This window comes from Lagopus leucura, unplaced genomic scaffold (genome assembly GCF_019238085.1).
Source record: "Lagopus leucura isolate 7727_CA_CO unplaced genomic scaffold, USGS_WTPT01 Super-Scaffold_100059, whole genome shotgun sequence".
In the NCBI taxonomy this organism is placed as follows: domain Eukaryota; kingdom Metazoa; phylum Chordata; class Aves; order Galliformes; family Phasianidae; genus Lagopus; species Lagopus leucura.
The window spans coordinates 1,165,693-1,182,494 of NW_024962305.1; the positions used below are offsets into that span (position 1 = coordinate 1,165,693).

General features: G+C 56.3%; 2 protein-coding genes across 2 annotated transcripts in view; one reads left to right on the forward strand and one right to left on the reverse strand.

The window, feature by feature from the left end:
- SMARCD2 (SWI/SNF related, matrix associated, actin dependent regulator of chromatin, subfamily d, member 2) overlaps positions 1 to 12,383 on the forward strand; it is a 12,835-nt gene extending 452 nt beyond the window's left edge. The window contains exons 2-13 of the mRNA XM_042886559.1: positions 6,423 to 6,607; positions 8,038 to 8,080; positions 8,567 to 8,689; positions 8,803 to 8,922; positions 9,114 to 9,209; positions 9,915 to 10,016; positions 10,281 to 10,442; positions 10,728 to 10,825; positions 11,101 to 11,236; positions 11,383 to 11,505; positions 11,604 to 11,705; positions 11,858 to 12,383. Of these exons, the coding sequence (XP_042742493.1) occupies positions 6,423 to 6,607; positions 8,038 to 8,080; positions 8,567 to 8,689; positions 8,803 to 8,922; positions 9,114 to 9,209; positions 9,915 to 10,016; positions 10,281 to 10,442; positions 10,728 to 10,825; positions 11,101 to 11,236; positions 11,383 to 11,505; positions 11,604 to 11,705; positions 11,858 to 11,911 (1,344 nt within the window). The 3' untranslated portion in view covers positions 11,912 to 12,383. The remainder of the gene's footprint in view (positions 1 to 6,422; positions 6,608 to 8,037; positions 8,081 to 8,566; positions 8,690 to 8,802; positions 8,923 to 9,113; positions 9,210 to 9,914; positions 10,017 to 10,280; positions 10,443 to 10,727; positions 10,826 to 11,100; positions 11,237 to 11,382; positions 11,506 to 11,603; positions 11,706 to 11,857) is intronic.
- A 740-nt stretch (positions 12,384 to 13,123) lies between these two features.
- On the reverse strand, positions 13,124 to 16,657 carry PSMC5 (proteasome 26S subunit, ATPase 5). Its single transcript, XM_042886560.1, has 12 exons — positions 16,547 to 16,657; positions 16,216 to 16,287; positions 15,641 to 15,710; positions 15,390 to 15,487; positions 15,062 to 15,118; positions 14,698 to 14,928; positions 14,491 to 14,617; positions 14,132 to 14,322; positions 13,913 to 14,011; positions 13,672 to 13,782; positions 13,491 to 13,577; positions 13,124 to 13,226 (listed from the first exon to the last, which is right to left on the reverse strand). Exons 1-12 carry the CDS (start codon positions 16,583 to 16,585, stop codon positions 13,173 to 13,175), a joined length of 1,236 nt encoding a protein of 411 aa, XP_042742494.1. The 5' UTR covers positions 16,586 to 16,657; the 3' UTR covers positions 13,124 to 13,172.
- Between the last annotated feature and the right edge of the window lie 145 nt (positions 16,658 to 16,802).

Consider the following 16,802-nt stretch of genomic DNA (forward strand, 5'->3'; position numbering starts at 1 on the left):
TGTTAACGAAACGCTCCGCCCTATGGCCGTTGCTGGGGGTCCTACTTCAACCTGGGCACTGCCGGGTTCAGGAGAGCCGTGGGTGCAGCACAGCCGTCCCTGTGCGGCTCTGGAGGTGGAGGGGTGCAGGTGGACATTAGGGGGAAGGAACGGGGGTGGGGGGAGGCGATGTGACCCGCTGCACAGCCGTGGACTCTGCTCTTTCCGCTGCCTTTTCTGTTGGTTCGGCCCCACGTGTTGTGGGGTTATTTAGGCACGGGGATGTGTTCAGGTGGAGGTGGAGGAGCCCCGTTCTGCAGCGCGTTCTGAGTTCAGATTGAAGTAATCCATCCCGCTGGGGGAATTTCCAAGTCCGGAGCTTTGCTGTACAAAAGGAGGAAACAAGCCATGAAGCTGCAAAGCCTGGAAGTGAAAGCTGAGATGGCTCAGCGAGGCCGATCCGGCCCTTCATTGGCTGTAATGTGACTCAGAGCCGTATGGAAGCTTCTCCCCAACCTTCCCTGTTGCAAAACCCAGCGGGCATCTCTCTGCCGTGGGTAAACAGGGGCGCATATGTTTGCTTTCCGTGCTGGCCAAAATGCTGCACTCGTGGCAGGTGTTGGGAGCGTATGGATGGGGTAGGGTGAGACCGGGAGCATATGGCAGCGTGCTGCAGTGTTTGGGATCTGCACGTCGTGTGGGGCTGCGTGTCTGGCTGGCAGCTTGCTGGCCCTGCAGCAGGAGGGGAGGGGGGTCTGATCATGGAATCGTGTCATGGAATCATAGAATGGCCTGGGTTGAAAAGGACCACGACGATCATCTGGTTCCAATCCCCTGCTATGTGCAGGGTCGCCAACCAGCGGACCAGGCTGCCCAGAGCCACATCCAGCCTGGCCTTGAATGCCTCCAAGGATGATCCGTAGGGGCTGATCCCTACGGTCTGCCCTTTGTTTTGCAATTTGCAGGCTGTGCAAAGCAGCTCCTCCCCACCAAGTGGTCAGCGCTGCGGTGCCTGCAGGACTTCTCAGGGGGTATCGAGTGAGTCAGGCTCCTTCTGCTGCATTATGTTCACCAGAGAACACAACAGCCCTCATCTATGCCAGTGGGTGCTTAGGGGCTCTTTAATCAGTGGATTATTAAACGTATGCTAATCCTTTGACATCCCTGCTTGTCTGGCTATTCACCAGCATCTCAAGCAGGGAATTGGGAAGGACAACTCCCTCTGGCACTGGGACTGATATTTCCAGAGCAGAAAGGAGAGGATTTTTCAGGAGTGTCCTGGGCTCCATCAGAAGAGGGGTGGCCAGCAGGGACACGGAGGTGATTGTCCCCCTCTGCTCTGCTCTTGTGAGGCCCCACCTGCAGCACTGCATCCAGGTCTGGAGCCCTCAGTACAAAAAAGACAGGGAGCTGTTGGAGAGGGTGAAGAGGAGCCACAAAGATGATCAGGAGGTTGGAGCACCTCCATACAAAAACAGGCTGAGGGAGCTGGGCTTGTTCAGCTTGGAGAAGAGAAGGCTGGGGGTGACCTCATTGCAGTCTACAGTACCTAAAGGGAGCCTGCAAACAGGAGGGGAATCAACTCTGTGAAAGGGGAGATAACAGCAGGGCAAGGGGAAATGGTTGAAGTTGAGGGAGGGAAGATTTAGGCTGGATATCAGGGGGAAGTTCTTTACAGAGAGAGTGGTGAGGTGCTGGAACAGCTGCCCAGAGAGGCTGTGATGCCCCGTCCATCCCTGGAGGTGTTGAAAGATGGGTTGGATGGGGCCCTGGGCAGCCTGGGCTGGTGTGAAATGGGGAGGTTGGTGGCCCTGCGTGTGGCAGGGGGTTGGAGCTTCGTGATCCTTGAGGTCCCTTCCAACCTTGGCCACTCTGTGATCTGTGAGTGTGCTCAGGCAATGGACGATCAGCTGCTTGGTGCCGTGTCCATCCCCATCCCAAGGATCAGGTCAGCATAAACTCAGCAGGAGTTTCTTCTGTTTGTTGTGGTGCAGTTTTCGGGCTGGGGAGATTCTCTCCGAGTTATCAGGTTGATGCTGTGGTAGGGAATGGGCTCTGTGACACAGCGGAGGAGGGACTGTGCAAAATGGTGCCCTGGCCTTGAAGTTACCCTGTGCTGTCGCTTTGCTGGCGCAGATCAGTGGCAAAAAGCAGAGTTAGTGAAGTGCCATGTTAAAAGCATTTCATTGGCACTTGCTGACAAGCAGGAATCCCATTTCCGTGGGACGGAAGGGCTGTTGCAATCCAAACAACTGCTAACGAAGTTATTTCGGAGGAAGCGTGGCTGTGCGTGGCCCAGGCAGGACTTTGGGCTTTCTGCCCTTGAAAAGATCTGCTGGATCCCATTAGGAATGGAGAGCAGGGTGTTTGTTCCATGCTTGGCTTGGGGACAGCAGCAGGGCTGGAACTGCAGCACACAGCAGGGATTGCATTGCTGTGTGACCCACCCTTCCCAGGGGGAACCGTTTCCAAGGCAGGTTTCATCAGAGGCTGAGCATCCAGCAAATGACACAAAGCAGAGCAATGCTCTCCTCTCAGGGCTGGAGGGAAGCAGGCAGCATCAGAGCTCAGGACGCCCTTTGTTTCTCCTGCAGGCTCATGGAGGTTCTGCTCGGTGAGGGCATCTCCAAAGCTTGCTGCTGGAGGCCTTTGCTGTGTCTTCCTCCATGGGATCCTGTGGGGACCCTCAGCACCATTCCCTGCACACCTGAGCAGTGTTTTCCACCAGGCACTGCCCTTCCCCTGGGTTCCTCCACGTTGTATTGCTGAGGCTGCCACATTTTCAAGTGGGAACCCAACACCTTTCTTCCTTGTTCCTGCTTGCGTTAACACCTGTGTTTAGGGCATAAATCCTCTGAGCTCTCCTTTTCTCTGCCTCCTGCAGCCTCCGTTCCTCAGCTTGCTCTTTGTTTTACACCTCCTTCTCCCCCCATCCTGTGCTCTTCATGGACATCAGCACGAGGTGAAAGTCCCAGGCTGTAACTCGTGCATCCCTTCTGTTCTCTCGCCAAGTCCCTGTGGCGTGGAAGCTGCTGAGAAAACTTCACTAATGTGGCCTTTGCCCCGAGCATCGTGGTGCCGTGGGTCCTGGCGTGAGCGCTGCAGCCTGCACAGCTTGGAGCCCCTGACCTGGAACATCTGCAGCTGCAAAGCCACACGTGGGCAAGTTTGCCTGGACCCGGATATCTCAGCTGGTGCTTGACGTGACTCCAGCACGTGTCCTCAGTCTGCTCGGTTTCGCTGCCTGTTGCTTTGCTGTTCACTCTTTAATTTACTGCTTCCTCACCGACTGTTTTTAGCTGAGGCTCCTACTGCTGAAATACTGAAATGCGGCCCATCTGAGCATCACAGCAGCCTGCCTGCATCCAAGATCTTGCAGCAAGTGATGACACCTCACCAGCAGCAGCGCCCTCCTGCTAATGATCACTTTGTTTTTCCTTTCCCCCCCTCCCCCCAATGGGGTTTGCTCACAGGGGTTTGAGACCTGAGACCCCCCGCAGTGTTTTGGGCTGTGCTGCAGGGGTCTCAGTTCATCCCAAGCAGTGCTGAGCTGCCTGTGAGAGCAGCCCAGTGCAGAGCTGGGATCCTTGTTGGGCAGGGTTTGCTTTTGCCCACATCACAATGGGAAGTGCTATGGGATGCACGAGGAGCTGGCAGGAAAAGCTGCCCCTCTGGCATCTCCTGGGTGAGGACACACGTGGGCTTTCATTCCCCAAATGTCAGTGCGTGCAAAGAGCAAGCTGAGTGAAATGAGGCGTGCATCAGGACAGCCCGATGCAGTGGGGGGTTTTATGAGCCCTCCTCAAGGCTCTGCTTGGGGAATCAGCAGGGAGCTGCTGATGCTCAGTGCATTGCAGCCCTTCTTGCGTGCTGGTGGCCCTGGGGAGCACGCACCCTGCTCACGGTCCTGGCAGAGGCACAGTGGGAGGGATGAGCACAGTGCAGGAGGTTCTTTTGTTCGTGCAGCGCCTGGGAAGGGCTTCCCTGTCACCCGTGGGCTCTGGAGAAGAGCCGTCCTCTGGAGAGAAGATGGAGAGAGGCTCATTTCTGAGTCCCTGCTTTTCTCCCAACGCGCTCTGTGCCCTTCTTGCAGATCTGTCCTTCAACGTTATTGCTCCCCCTCTTTTTTTTTTTTTTTTTCCTTCCCTTTCTGCTACCAGCATCTGCTTTCTGGCCTGCCCTTCCTCAAGAAGAGCCCTTTGGCACGCAGCGAGGCTCCCGTCATGTGGCTGAGCATCCATCAAGAAGCCTTCCAGCCCCCGCTTGCTCCGACTAAAGCTGACTCTAAACAGAGCTCCCCAAATGCGAGAGGCCTGTGCACTGACCTGGGATGAACCACTGCTCTGCAGCCAGCCCGATTCGTTCTTCCAGCTTTGGCAGGGAGCAGAAACAAGCTGTTTTTTGTCCCATTTCCAAATGGCTCTACTCATTCTCTGCGGGGAGGGCTGGATGCCATCCAGCTCGTTCCTTGGAGCGGAGCTTGCGAGATTTTGCCCTTTGTCCGCCCTGCTGGCAGTGGGAGGAGGAGGAGGAGGAGGCCGTTGGGCAGAGAGGGGAGGATGAAGAGGCATCTGGAAGGGGTAGGACCACAGTGCTGCCCCAGATGAAGGGGAGAGGATGGAGCCTCTGAGCATATCTGTTAGCCAGGAAGGATGTAAGGAAGGTCACCATTTCAGTTGCTCTAATAAAATTTCCTGAATTTAAGCCCTCTTTGCATCCTGCTCATTTGCAGGGCTTCTGAAGGGTGCTGGAGGATTCACCCTGCTGGGCTGTAATGCTGCTTAATGGCTTAGCTAGAGATTTACAGCTGTGCTGTTTGCGTGTCCGGAGCTTGCAGCCTTCAGGCGAGGGGGCTGTTGGCCATGCAGTCCTGCTGGGGGCCACAGCAAAGGCTGCTTTGCTTTGCTGAGACACTTTTCCATCTGCTTATTGCAAATCTTGAAGGTAAACTGAGAAAGAAATGCTTGTGGAGGATTCCTCCTTCCCTTTTTTCCTAGGGAAGGAAAAGAAAGAAAAAAAAGGGCTGCAAAGCGACTGCGTTCTGAGGGTTTCCATGTTTCTTTTTTGCTAATTAGAAATGTCACAGCCTCTTTTCCTGCCCGTTTGTTCTCCATTAGTCCTTGCAGGCAGATCAGCACAGTTCCTGGAGCCTCCTGGAGCCACGCTGTAGCCATGCACAGCCCCAGGCAGTGCCTTGCAGCGAGCAGAACCCTGCAGACAAAGCCTGTGCAGTCCTGTTTGCAGGGAGGCATTGCCAAAACGTGGCTGATCAAAGATAGCAAAACATCTGGGGGCTGTTAGGAAAAGCTTTTGCCTCATAGCACAGGCAGGTTGGCCAGCAGCTTCAAAGGCAAGCCAAGCAAAGGTGAAAGCAAGCAGATGGTTGTGCAATGGGCTTTGTGTGTGTGTGTTTTATGAATTCCTCCTGCAGTCCCCATCCTGCCACCTCCAGGGCTGCTCCTTTTTGCCTTTCCAGCTGTGGAATGCTCCTCCGTACTGAGGCTGATGTATTTTGGGGATTTCCTGCTGGGTTTGGCACTTTGTAGAGATGCCCATGGCTGTGGGCTCTGGGGCAAGAGCTGTTCGTGTTGTCCAGCAGCCTCAGCTCTTCTGTTGTTTGCATTTACAGGCTTTGGGGCTATTCCAGCAAGGAGGTGAGTGGGTTTTGGCTCCAAGCACTCGCTGTGGCTCTGAGCCTGCCTCTAAAAGCTGCCGAAGCCAGGCAGGCTGGTGGTGGTGATCCTGTGTGGGATTTGCAGTGGAATTAATGCCTACATGCAGATAAGCTTGTCAGCCTGCAGCATTGCCTGCGGCTGAGCTCTCCTTGCTGGACTCCTGGCCCCTTTGGGATAACGAGTTGGCTTTGCTAGCTCCTCTGCACCAAAGCTCTGTCTCTGTCCACAGGATGCGGGTCAGAAGGCAGGAGGGAAGCTGCAGGAGTTGTCTTGGCATGTCAGGGAGGCTTTGGAGGGGAAGAAATGCTGTTCTGCTGGCTTGGTGGCTTTCCCAGCCTCACCAGCTCCTTGGCAGGGGGGAGCTGGAGGATCAGAGAATCCGAGAGTGCAGGCAAAGCATGCTGGAGCAAGTCGGGATGAGAGGCAGTGCTGGGAGCTTTTGTTGAGCACCCAGGGGCTGTGTGTGGTGCAGAGGCTGTGTGTGGTGCAGACCCAGCGTCAGCTGGCAGTGCTGGTGGTGGCCAAACTGCTCTGCTGCAGGAGATGCAGAGGAACCAAGAGAACTGCCCCAGGCTGGGATTCATGCAGAAGTGGTTAAGCATCCCGCTGGGGGGTTGTAAATGCCCTGTGTAGGTGCCTGGAGGGGAGAAGGATGCAGCCAGAGCTGATGTGCTACATCCACCAGGGATGAAGGCCACCCTCCTGATGTCCTTCCTCTGGTTAGGAGGCCCATGTTTAACACCCCGTCTTCTCTCTTTTCCCTGCCAGCGCCCCGGGATGCCGCCAGGCAGCCGCATGCCCATGGCAGGGCTGCAGGTGGGACCTCCAGGAGCACCTCCATATGGAGCAGCATCCCCTCTGCGACCCGGCCTGCCACAGTCCATGATGGACCCCTTCAGGAAGCGCCTGCTGGCTCCCCAGTCACAGCCACCCATGGCCACCCAGAGGAGAGGGTAAGGGGGGGACACAGGAGCACCCTCAGCCAGTCTGGAGCGGAGGGGTTCACTCTCTGAATTTGGCTGCTGCCCTTCTGGTTGCATTTCTCCACCCAAACCTACAGCATGGCCCAGTTGTTGGCACCTTTGCTGGTGGGCAAGCAGCCAGATCTCAGTGCTGGGGTGGTGGGTGAGGCTGGGACGCTTGGCTTACAGCTTCCCCATGCTCTGATCTCCCCAATGGTAACCAAAAAGCTGTGTTTTAGCTTAAGCACAAGCTTGTCAGAGCCTTTCCCCCTTCTTGGGGGCTTTGTGCTAGCCTGGGCAGGCACAGAGGCAGGTGGACGCTCAATTTCCAGCCCTGGCAGGAGGCAGGCAGAGCTGCAGAGAGCCTCTGGCAGGTTGCAGGGATCCTCCCCATATCTGTGATCTCAGCATGGCTGTTTACTTGGGATGGTCTCCGTGAGCTGCACGGTTTTGCCAGCAGCTCCTCGCTTGTTTATGATGCTGCTGATCCCTTTGCCCTGTTCCTGTTTCCATGAGGGTTTCTAGATTACTGGAGGCTGTTCCTCAAGGTCCCTCAGTCCTAATGGATGTTCTGGTCCCGTTCCCTGCCCTTGCTGCACAGCAGGGCTGATGGTTTTGTGATCCCTTTGCAGGGCTGTGCATCCATTCTGTGCTCCAGAGCAAGCTGGGGATTAAGGACACCAGGCTGAGACGTCCTCGCCCACTGAACAGGGACGTCAGCAGCTGGATAAAGCTGTGGCTGTGTGGGATCAGCTGTGCTGGGGAGCTCAGGGCTGTGCACAGAGCTCTGCTGAGCTTCCCTGCTCCTGACTGGAAGGGAGGGGGAGGAGGGTCAGGACCAGTTCTTAGTGACCAAATCCTGGGATGCCTCAGGATGGCAGCAGTAGTGCCATGTTTGCTGCCCTGCTGCTTTAGGTGCTGCCCCAAAACTGGGGCAGAGTAAGAGAGCATTTCCCCATGTGTTTCCCTCTGTTCCTAGGAGCTGCACAACAAACTGGACCCAGGGACTGGGTTTCTTTCCCTTTGGTAGGCTCTAGAGCTCTCAGACCTTCCCCTTTGGAGTTGGCTTAGCTTCCCCCCCCCACGGTTACAATTTCTTATCCAGTTGCTTCAAAGGCTTCTGCCATTACATGCTTTTACAGCCTTTCTTCATTCCCTTCCTGCAATTCTGAAATGCCTGTCCTGTAGCTGATGGGATGTTTCCCCTTGGATCACACTGTTTGCTGCAGTAGGATCCTGGGACCTGGCTTGGACTGATCCATCCCCATGGCACCACAGCACTCCCTAGAGCCATGCATGGCCTGGATGGGGCCAAAAGATCCACCACGCTGTGTCCCCCAAGACAGGCAGGCAACAAGATCTACAGCGTTCTGTGATTGCTGCAGGATCATTTCTTTGACTTTTCTTCGTGCTTCTTGCAGGGTTAAAAGGAGAAAGATGGCTGACAAAGTCCTGCCACAGAGGGTGAGTTTCACTTTGGTGCATGTAAGGAGTTGACGATGGAATGAAGTCCCCAATCTCATTGAACCTCATGCTGCCTGATGGATGTTTCCACTTCATCCCAGAATGGAACATTTCAGTCCTGTGGGTTAGAGAGAGGGATGTGCACAGTTTAAGCAAGCGGGGCTTTGGGCAAACAAGGAGCAGCAGTGGCCTGGGGTGTAGACCCCTGGTCATTCTCAAGCTTCTCTCTTGGGGTTCCTCTTGACAATGCAAGGTTATGATCCCTGCCTGTGACGTGAAGCAGGATGGTAGGTACAGTGAGTAGCTCCAATCAGTGCAGCTCTGTGATGTGGGGAGTGTTTTGAAATGTGGAACGGTGCTGCCGTGCCAGACTTGTCACTTGGTTACTCCCTGGGATGTCAGCCTGGCACTGGTAGAGATGCTGGGGTCGGAGTGGGATGCAGCACCAGCTCAGCACGTGAGGGACTGACTGTTTCCATTTGACAGATCCGGGAACTTGTCCCAGAATCCCAGGCCTACATGGACCTCCTCGCCTTTGAGCGCAAGCTGGACCAAACCATCGCTCGGAAGAGGATGGAGATTCAGGAGGCCATCAAGAAACCACTGACGGTGTGTGGCCGGCCAGGAGGGCAAGCAGCTGGGCAGGGTGGAGGGAAGAGATGGGTGCTGCCAGCCATCCTCTCGCTCCAAGCATCCCCCCTCTTTGTTTTCCCATTCCACAGCAAAAGCGGAAACTGAGGATTTACATCTCCAACACTTTCACCCCGGCCAAAGAAGAAGGAGAGGGTGGTGAGCGTGTGGCCTCTTGGGAGCTACGTGTGGAGGGCAAACTGCTGGAGGACGTAAGGATCTGGGCAGGGATAAACGTGGCAGTGGGAGGAGGGCTGTGCTGCTTTTCTGGTGCTCTGTGCTGAGAGTTTGGATGGGATGGATGCAGTCTTTCTCTCTCTGGGTGCTGGAGGCGGTGTTTTGGGCTGGGGCCCTCAATGGTGTTGGCAGCATCAGGCCAAGCCTTGCACGCAATGTTTTGCAGCCAAGCAAGCAGAAGAGGAAGTTCTCCTCCTTTTTCAAGAGCCTCGTCATCGAGCTGGACAAAGAGCTGTACGGACCAGACAACCATCTGGTGGAGGTGAGATGTGCCTGGCTGCACCCCAGGAAGGGTGAGGAGAGCTGTTCAGTGCAATGGGAAGTGACCCTGCTGCTCACCCTGCAGGTGCTCAGATCCCCAGCCCAGCACCAGCAAGGCTTGCTGCGTGCTTCAGGGTGGAGAGGGAGCTGTATTCAGCAAAGCAGTGCTGAGCTATCCCAAGAACCACACTGCTGCACTTCGTAGGCTGCAGTTTGCAGCTCAGCAGTGCTGGCTGGCAGCCCGGTGAGGCCAGTCTGGCCCCTCTCACCTGGATGGCTCCCAGAAGCAGGCTGCTTGCCCCAGGGTTGGTTCTTAACTCCCTCGTGTCCATGGCTGGAGCTGGGAGGTGTCAGGCTGCAGCACAGGCGCGGCTCTGATGGATGGCGGCTTGGGCAGCCCCAGGCTCCTTCAGATTTGTGAATCTGTACTTCTGGCAAACACTGATTCCTGTGGTGGTACCCCCCTGTTGGAGGTAAATTCCCACTAAGTGGAATGGTTTGTGAGAGCAGCTGTGGCATCAAGCCCCTCTGGTGGGTGAAGCAGGTCTGAGATCCCACAGTGACTCCGGGAGCTGTTTGAGCAATTGGAATCAAGTGCTCAAACCAAATCCACTGCTCTCCTAGTCCACCTGAACTGCCTACAGCTGGGCTGGAGCTCATCAGCGTTGGTGAGACCAAGTTAAACAGCCCCTTTACTCTCTCCTAGTGGCACCGTCTGCCCACGACCCAGGAGACTGATGGCTTCCAAGTGAAGCGTCCTGGAGACGTCAATGTGAAGTGCACCCTGCTGCTGATGCTGGATCACCAGGTAGGGTGTTACCAGTGCCACGCTGCCCTTCAGCACAGCTCAGCTGAAACTGAATTTCTAGGCTGAAACAAGCCCAGGCTGGGGTGGGATCTTGCACGAGGGGGGCTGTTGGGTTATGTGCTATGGTGCAGAACAGGCACAGAGAGCAGTGGAGAGCTCTAGGAATGGCCCTCAGCCTGCAGCAGCACGAGGGCTGTGTAGGATGCTGTGCACGCTGAGGGGCCGCGTTCCAAATCCGCCCTTAATCCCGCAATGTCCCTGCAGCCACCACAATACAAACTGGACCCTCGCCTGGCTCGCCTGCTGGGGGTGCACACCCAGACCCGTGCCAGCATCATGCAGGCGCTCTGGCTTTACATCAAGCACAACAAGCTGCAGGACAGTCACGAGAAGGAATACATCAACTGCAACCGCTACTTCCGCCAGGTCAGTCCACCCCTCTCCTTCGTGTGCCTCTGGGGTGCCCCTGCCTTCTTGTAATCGTGTGGGTCTCTGATGAGAGGAAAGCACCATTTCCATCCTTCAAAGACAAGAAAAGCATTTTTTCCTGGCTTGGAGTGGTCGCTGTCCTTCTCTCCATGCTCTGTTGTGCATCCATCAGCTTGGCATGCTCAAAATGGGGCTGAGCGAAACCTTGCTCCTGCCTTGACCCTTTCTGGTGGGTGGGAGGAGCCCCTCATCAGCAGCTAACGCTCTGCTCTACCCCTGCAGATCTTCAACTGTGTCCGTATGCGTTTCTCTGAGATCCCCATGAAGCTGGCAGGGCTCCTGCAGCACCCAGATCCTATCATCATCAACCACACCATCAGGTAGGGGTTGGAGGAGTCGCTGGGCAAAACCACTGGGGGTGGGGATGGACTGCCTGGAGCAATGGGTTCCTCCCTGCTGAGGACGCAGGGCCCCAGGTGCTGCAAGGTGTCCAGCTCAAACCAGCAGTGAGCACAAGTCACTGGGAGGGGAAGAATCAGTCTGACAAGTCTGGGAGCTCCCTGGGGCAGTCGTTTAAATACCAGTATTGCTTTTGGGGGTGGTTGATTTGTTTTTGAGGCTGAAGAGGTTCCCTTAACACCCTGCCTCCTCCCAGTGTGGACCCCAATGACCAGAAGAAGACTGCCTGCTATGACATTGACGTGGAGGTGGATGACCCCCTGAAAGCTCAGATGAGCAACTTCCTGGCTTCCACCACCAACCAGCAGGAGATCGCCTCACTGGATGCCAAGGTGTGAGGATCCCCCCCCCCAGAGCTCCCCAGTATCTGAGCTGGGGGAGCTCGGTGCCAGCTGTGTCTCGTTTCGGGGGCTTGGCACGAACTCCAGTTCCCACACTGTCACTCACAACTGTCTCTCACCTTCTGTCATCTCTGCAGATCCATGAGACCATCGAATCCATCAACCAGCTGAAGACACAGCGCGACTTCATGCTGAGCTTCAGCAACAACCCTCAGGATTTCATCCAGGAGTGGATCAAATCGCAGAGGAGGGACCTCAAGGTAAAATGGGAGGGCAGGGCAGGGCGAGGGGCAGGGAGGCTGAGCAGGAGCCAGCCCTAGGCCTCACCCTCTTCACCCTTATGCTTTGCTTTGCTCAGATCATAACAGATGTGATCGGGAACCCTGAGGAGGAACGGCGAGCTGAGTTCTACCAACAGCCCTGGGCGCAGGAGGCTGTGGGCAGACATATCTTTGCCAAGGTGGGTTCTGTGCTGTGCTGGCGGGGTGCTCCTCTGGGCTGAGATGGCAGCAGGGAGGCTGAAAGCAGGGACTGCTTGTAGAGAAGGAGCTGGTTCTCGGAGAGGGACAGGGCCTGCGCCAAGCCCTGCCTGACCCCCCTCGCCTCCTCCAGGTCCAGCAGCGTCGGCAGGAACTGGAACAAGTGCTTGGGATCCGCCTCACTTAAGAGGCCAGCAGGGCTCAGGAGCTCCTCCTCCTCTCCCTGCTGCCTGAGCCTGACGGTACTTCTTACTGGAATCAAATACAGCACTTGCACAAACCCTACGTGCCTGGAGGGATTTGGAGCCGCTCGCACCCCTGGGCTCCCCTCAGCCAGGAAGCTCTCGCCACAGGCAGAGCAGCAGAGGGTCCCCCGATTCTCCCTGCCCTCAGCCCTGCTGCATTAACATGTCCTTGCTTTTGCATTGCGCCGTTTGCCTCCGCCTGTAGCAACGAATGCAGCCCTCTGTGAGCACGCTCTGTCCCGTCCCCTTCTTGCCCTGCCTCTGGCCAAAGCCCTCCTGGCATTGCTGACTGCCCTGCCAGCCCTCCCCACCACCGTGAGGGCAGGCCCAGCCCTGCCCCTTTTCAACCAAAGTTTGTCATTCCAAATGCCAGCCTCTGCTGCTGGTGGCCGATGGTTGTTTTTTTTTTTTTTTTCTATTTTTTTTTAAAAAGTTTTTATAGAAAAAAAAAAAAAAAAAAAAGAAAAAAAAGAAGAAAGAAAAAAAGCATTTTGTACAGTGGGTTTGTATTTGATTAATATATTCAGTTCCTCTGACTGCACTCATCACCTCAAACTATGCAGTGATTCATGGTGTTCTCAGCGGGCTCGTTCTGCCCAATCTGTTCTTTTTGTATGTAACTGAGTTTTTTAGCGTTGAGTTCTTGACAATCAGTTGATTACTCCACCCCCTGCTGTTGCTTTACACACCTAGTGACTTGTCCTGTGCTTGATACGAGGTATGGGGGGGCAGCTCTGTCCCCAGGAGCCTGCGGGCAGCAGGGCCCCCCCTTCTTAGGGCTCTGAGAACTGGAGATGCTTAGGGCAAGGGGCTGGAGCGTGGGGCCACTGCACTGGGGCCGAGGGGACAGTGCACCACCCACCAGACCCCACTGAAGTGCCTTACCCTGCTGGCCCCATGCCCACATTTTCCTTGTAGGGCAGCCTGGCTTCCTCTGGGGGGCGGTCACAGGTTGGGGGGGGGGGGGGGGAGGCGGGCGCGGGGGGTGTTTACATATTCCCAGGGTGTTTGGCTCAGGGGTGCCTGCTCTGCCTCTTGCGTAACCGTTTTGTCTATTTTGGAATATTTTCTAATAAAACCAGTTAAGCAGCAGTTGTGTGCGGTGAGATTCCTTCCAGTGCTGCAGCCCCTGTACCCAAATCAATGCACAGACGTGGGCACAGCAGCACTTTATTAGAGACAAAACAGCCCCCCAGCTCACCCTTACTTCCACAGCTTCTTGATAGACATGTTCTTCTCACTGTCCTTCTGCATCACCTGGATATAAGCAAGGGACAGTTGGTGCCCAGCACACAGCTCCCATTTCCCCTCAAGTAACTCCACAAACTGCCCTTAAAAGCAACCTCCAGCCCTGCACGAGGAAGGTTCTAGAGCCTTCATCCTCCCCTGAGGAAAGGCAGCCTCCTGCACCGAGCAACCCTTCAGCTTTTGTTCAGCCCCAAGTCCTCCCAAATGCTGTCTAGGAGTTTCTGCCTCCCAGAGCTGAGAGGGAGCAGCCAGGAGCTGCTCAGCAGCACTTACCTTGGCAACAGCCATTTCAAAGTCCTCCTGTGTGACGTGCACCCGCCTCTCCCTCAGTGCGTACATGCCAGCTTCTGTGCACACCCCCTGTAAAGAACATGGGCCCACATTGCACCAGAGCTCCCAAGTGAGGACAGAGAGCACAGTGGAGCCTCCAAGGCTGCTGCAGGACCCAGCTCACCTTCACTTCTGCACCCGATGCCCCGGGCATCAGCTCTGCGATCTTCCTCAGGTTGATGCCACGTGTCAGGTTCATTTTCCGAGAGTGGATTTTGAGGATATCCAGGCGGGCCTGGGAGGGGGGACAACAGCAGTGAGACAAGGGGGGAAGCCACAGATAGGGGATAATGTGGTCCCCCGAGGGAGAGGATCAGCAGGGGACCAACAGAGACCCCAGGCCCACTGTGGGGCCACCCACCGACCTCCTCATTGGGAGGGGGGAACTCGATCTTTCTGTCGATGCGGCCAGGGCGCAGCAGAGCTGAGTCCAGGATGTCGATCCGGTTTGTGGCCATGATCACCTGCAGCAGGAGAGCAGCCACCGTCACCATCATGGTCACCCTGCTGCCATCACGGGGCCAGCAGGGCACTGTCCCATCCCCAGGCAGCTCAGGGCTCAACCAGGCTCAGAACCCCCCCACCTTGATGTTCTTGGTGGCCTCAAAACCATCGAGCTGATTGAGGAGCTCCAGCATCGTGCGCTGCACCTCGCTGTCCCCACCAGAGCCACCCTCCAGGCGGGAGGAGCCAATGGAGTCGATCTCATCCATGAAGATGATGGAAGGAGCGTGTTCCCTGGCCATCACAAACAGCTCCCGCACCATGCGGGCACCTGCAGGGAGCAGAGAGCTGAGTCTCACACTGTGCACCCTCAGCCTGCCCAGCACCCCACACAGAACACTCTCGTCCCCTGCAGGCCAGTTCCCAAAGCCACCCAGCACCATGAGAGCCCTCCAGGTCGCCCCGGCACAAGCAGCAGCTCTGTGTCACACCGCTTTACCTTCACCGATGAATTTCTGCACCAGCTCGGAGCCCGACACGCGGATGAAGGTGCAGTCAGTGTGGTGGGCCACAGCTCTGGCCAGCAAGGTCTTCCCAGTGCCAGGGGGTCCGTAGAGCAGCACGCCCTGAAAGCACCAGGGGGTGAGAGCTCAGCACCGCCGCTGGGTAAGCAGCCAACACCCAGGGAACTCCAGATAGGATTTACCTTGGGCTGAGCGATCCCCAGCGCCTCAAAGAGCTCCGGGTGCTTGACTGGCAGCTCAATCACTTCCTTGATCTCCTTTATCTGTTTGTCCAACCCTCCGATCATCTCGTAAGTGGAATCCGGGACCTTCTCCACCATCATCAGAGACACCAGAGGGTCCACTTTGTTGGGCAGGATCTTGTGCAGCGTGTAGCTGTCGTTGCGCAGAGCCACGCGGCAGTTTGGGGTCACCTGCGCTGAGAGCAGAGGGAAGAGCTCAGTGATGGGCCGCTGCACGACCCTTCCAAGTAGCCCCACACCAGAGAAGGGGACAAACAATTTGGAGAGAGCCACGATGCCCCTGCCACGGCTCTTAGACACTCACATCATTAATGTCAATGTTCTTGTCAACATCCACCACGAATTTGCCTTCTGGATGCACCTGGAACACAGCAGTTAACACCACTAAACTTATTTTTCCCTTACAGAATCCTGGCTGCATGTCCCACCCACCACACCTCGAAGGGGCCCGAAAGCTCAGCCAGCACCAAGCACAGCCTTCCTACCCTCAGAAGAAAGACCTCTCACTTCACATGTTTCTAATTACTACACCCTCTGCAGAGCTTGTGCTCTTGTGGGGACAAAGGCACAGTTCTATTCCTCACCAGCCAGCTGCTAAGAGGAGCCAGCCCCGGGGCAGCTCAGCTCCGTACCTTCACAAGCACTTTCTTCTTGTCCATGGCTCTCACCACCTCACCCACATAGGAGCCCTGCTCCTGCAGCAGCTGCAGCTCCTCCCGCAACAGCCGCACTGCAGAGAGAAGGGAACATCAGCGGACAAATGGGGAGACCCAAAGCCCCCACTGAGTGGGCAGCACCCGCAGCCAGACAGGGAGCCTCTTGTCCCACAGCAGAGCTGGCCACAGAGCCTCAGGTAAGGATGCTGAGAGGAACTAAGCTTTACCTTTAGCGTTCAACTCATTCCTCTGTGCTTGCAAGCGCCGCAGATTCTGGCTCTTCTCATTCACTATGAGCTGTGTAAGGAAAGGAGCTTTGCTGAGTTCTCAGCATCCTGCACAGCACTCAAACTAACAAAACACACACACAACAATAAGCAGGCTCCAGCACAAGAAATTAGGACAGTTATTGTCCTGGGACAAGCAGGACAGGAACACAGCCCTTCACAGCACAACTTGCTCAGCCAAGGCTCACTGCCAATTCTCACAACACCTTGGTTGTGGGGAGACCTCACTGCAGGCTTTCAGTACAAGGAAGGAGCTTACAAGCAGAAGGACTGACTTTGTAGTGTCTAATAATGACACAACAAAGAGGAACAGCCTTAAACTAAAAGAAGGGAAGCTCGGGCCAGATGTTAGGAAGAAATTCTTTTCTCAAAGGGTGGTGAGATCCTGGGGCAGCAGGTGGTCCATCCATAGAAGTGCCCAAGGCCAGAATCAGGTGGGAACACCCAGCCCATGGCAGAGGGCTGAAACTGGATGACGTTTAAGATCCTTACAACACAACCGTGCCCCGGCTCACCTGCAGCTCCTCGATCTTGGACAGGTAGTACTGCCGCAGCCCCGTGCCGCCCTTCCCATCGTCCATCTCCATCTGCAGGAGAGCACACTCAGTAAAGTCGACCCAGCCCCGTTCCACGGCCGCTCTCCTCCACGCTCTCCCTCCTGCCCCGCTCAGTCCCGTGTCCCCACGTCCCCTCCTGAAGCCGCCCCCACCGCCCGCCGGGTCCCGCCGAGTCACGGCGCCCAGCAGGCCGCGATCGGGCCCGATCTCCTCAGAACTTCGCGGCCGGACTCAGACACACCGGAGCCGTGCACCCGCAGCCCGCGAGCACCGCCCGGCCCGGCCGTACCTGCTCGGGGCCGTCCACCGCCATCTTCTCCGCCGGCATCGAACCCTGGCGCCGCTACTGCCGGCACAAAAGATGGCCACTACTTCACTTCCGCTCCCCGCCCCCCGCGGGCAGGACGTCACTTCCTGTACGTGAGTGGGAAGACAGCGCATGCGTACTGTGAAGGCTACCAGATTGCGCATGCGTAATCTGCTCCTTCGACGCGAAAACCCAAGATGCGCATGCGTAGTACAGAGCAGCTCTGCCGGAGTGCGCG

Bases quoted from the DNA above. Each gene is read 5' to 3' on its own strand.
- PSMC5 (XM_042886560.1), bottom strand. From the start codon at position 16,585: ATGCCGGCGGAGAAGATGGCGGTGGACGGCCCCGAGCAG. The intron at 15,711-16,215 runs GTGAGCCGGGGC...TTCCTTACACAG, and splicing joins CCAAGATCGAGGAGCTGCAG to CTCATAGTGAATGAGAAGAG. The intron at 15,488-15,640 runs GTAAAGCTTAGT...TTCTCTCTGCAG, and splicing joins GAATGAGTTGAACGCTAAAG to TGCGGCTGTTGCGGGAGGAG.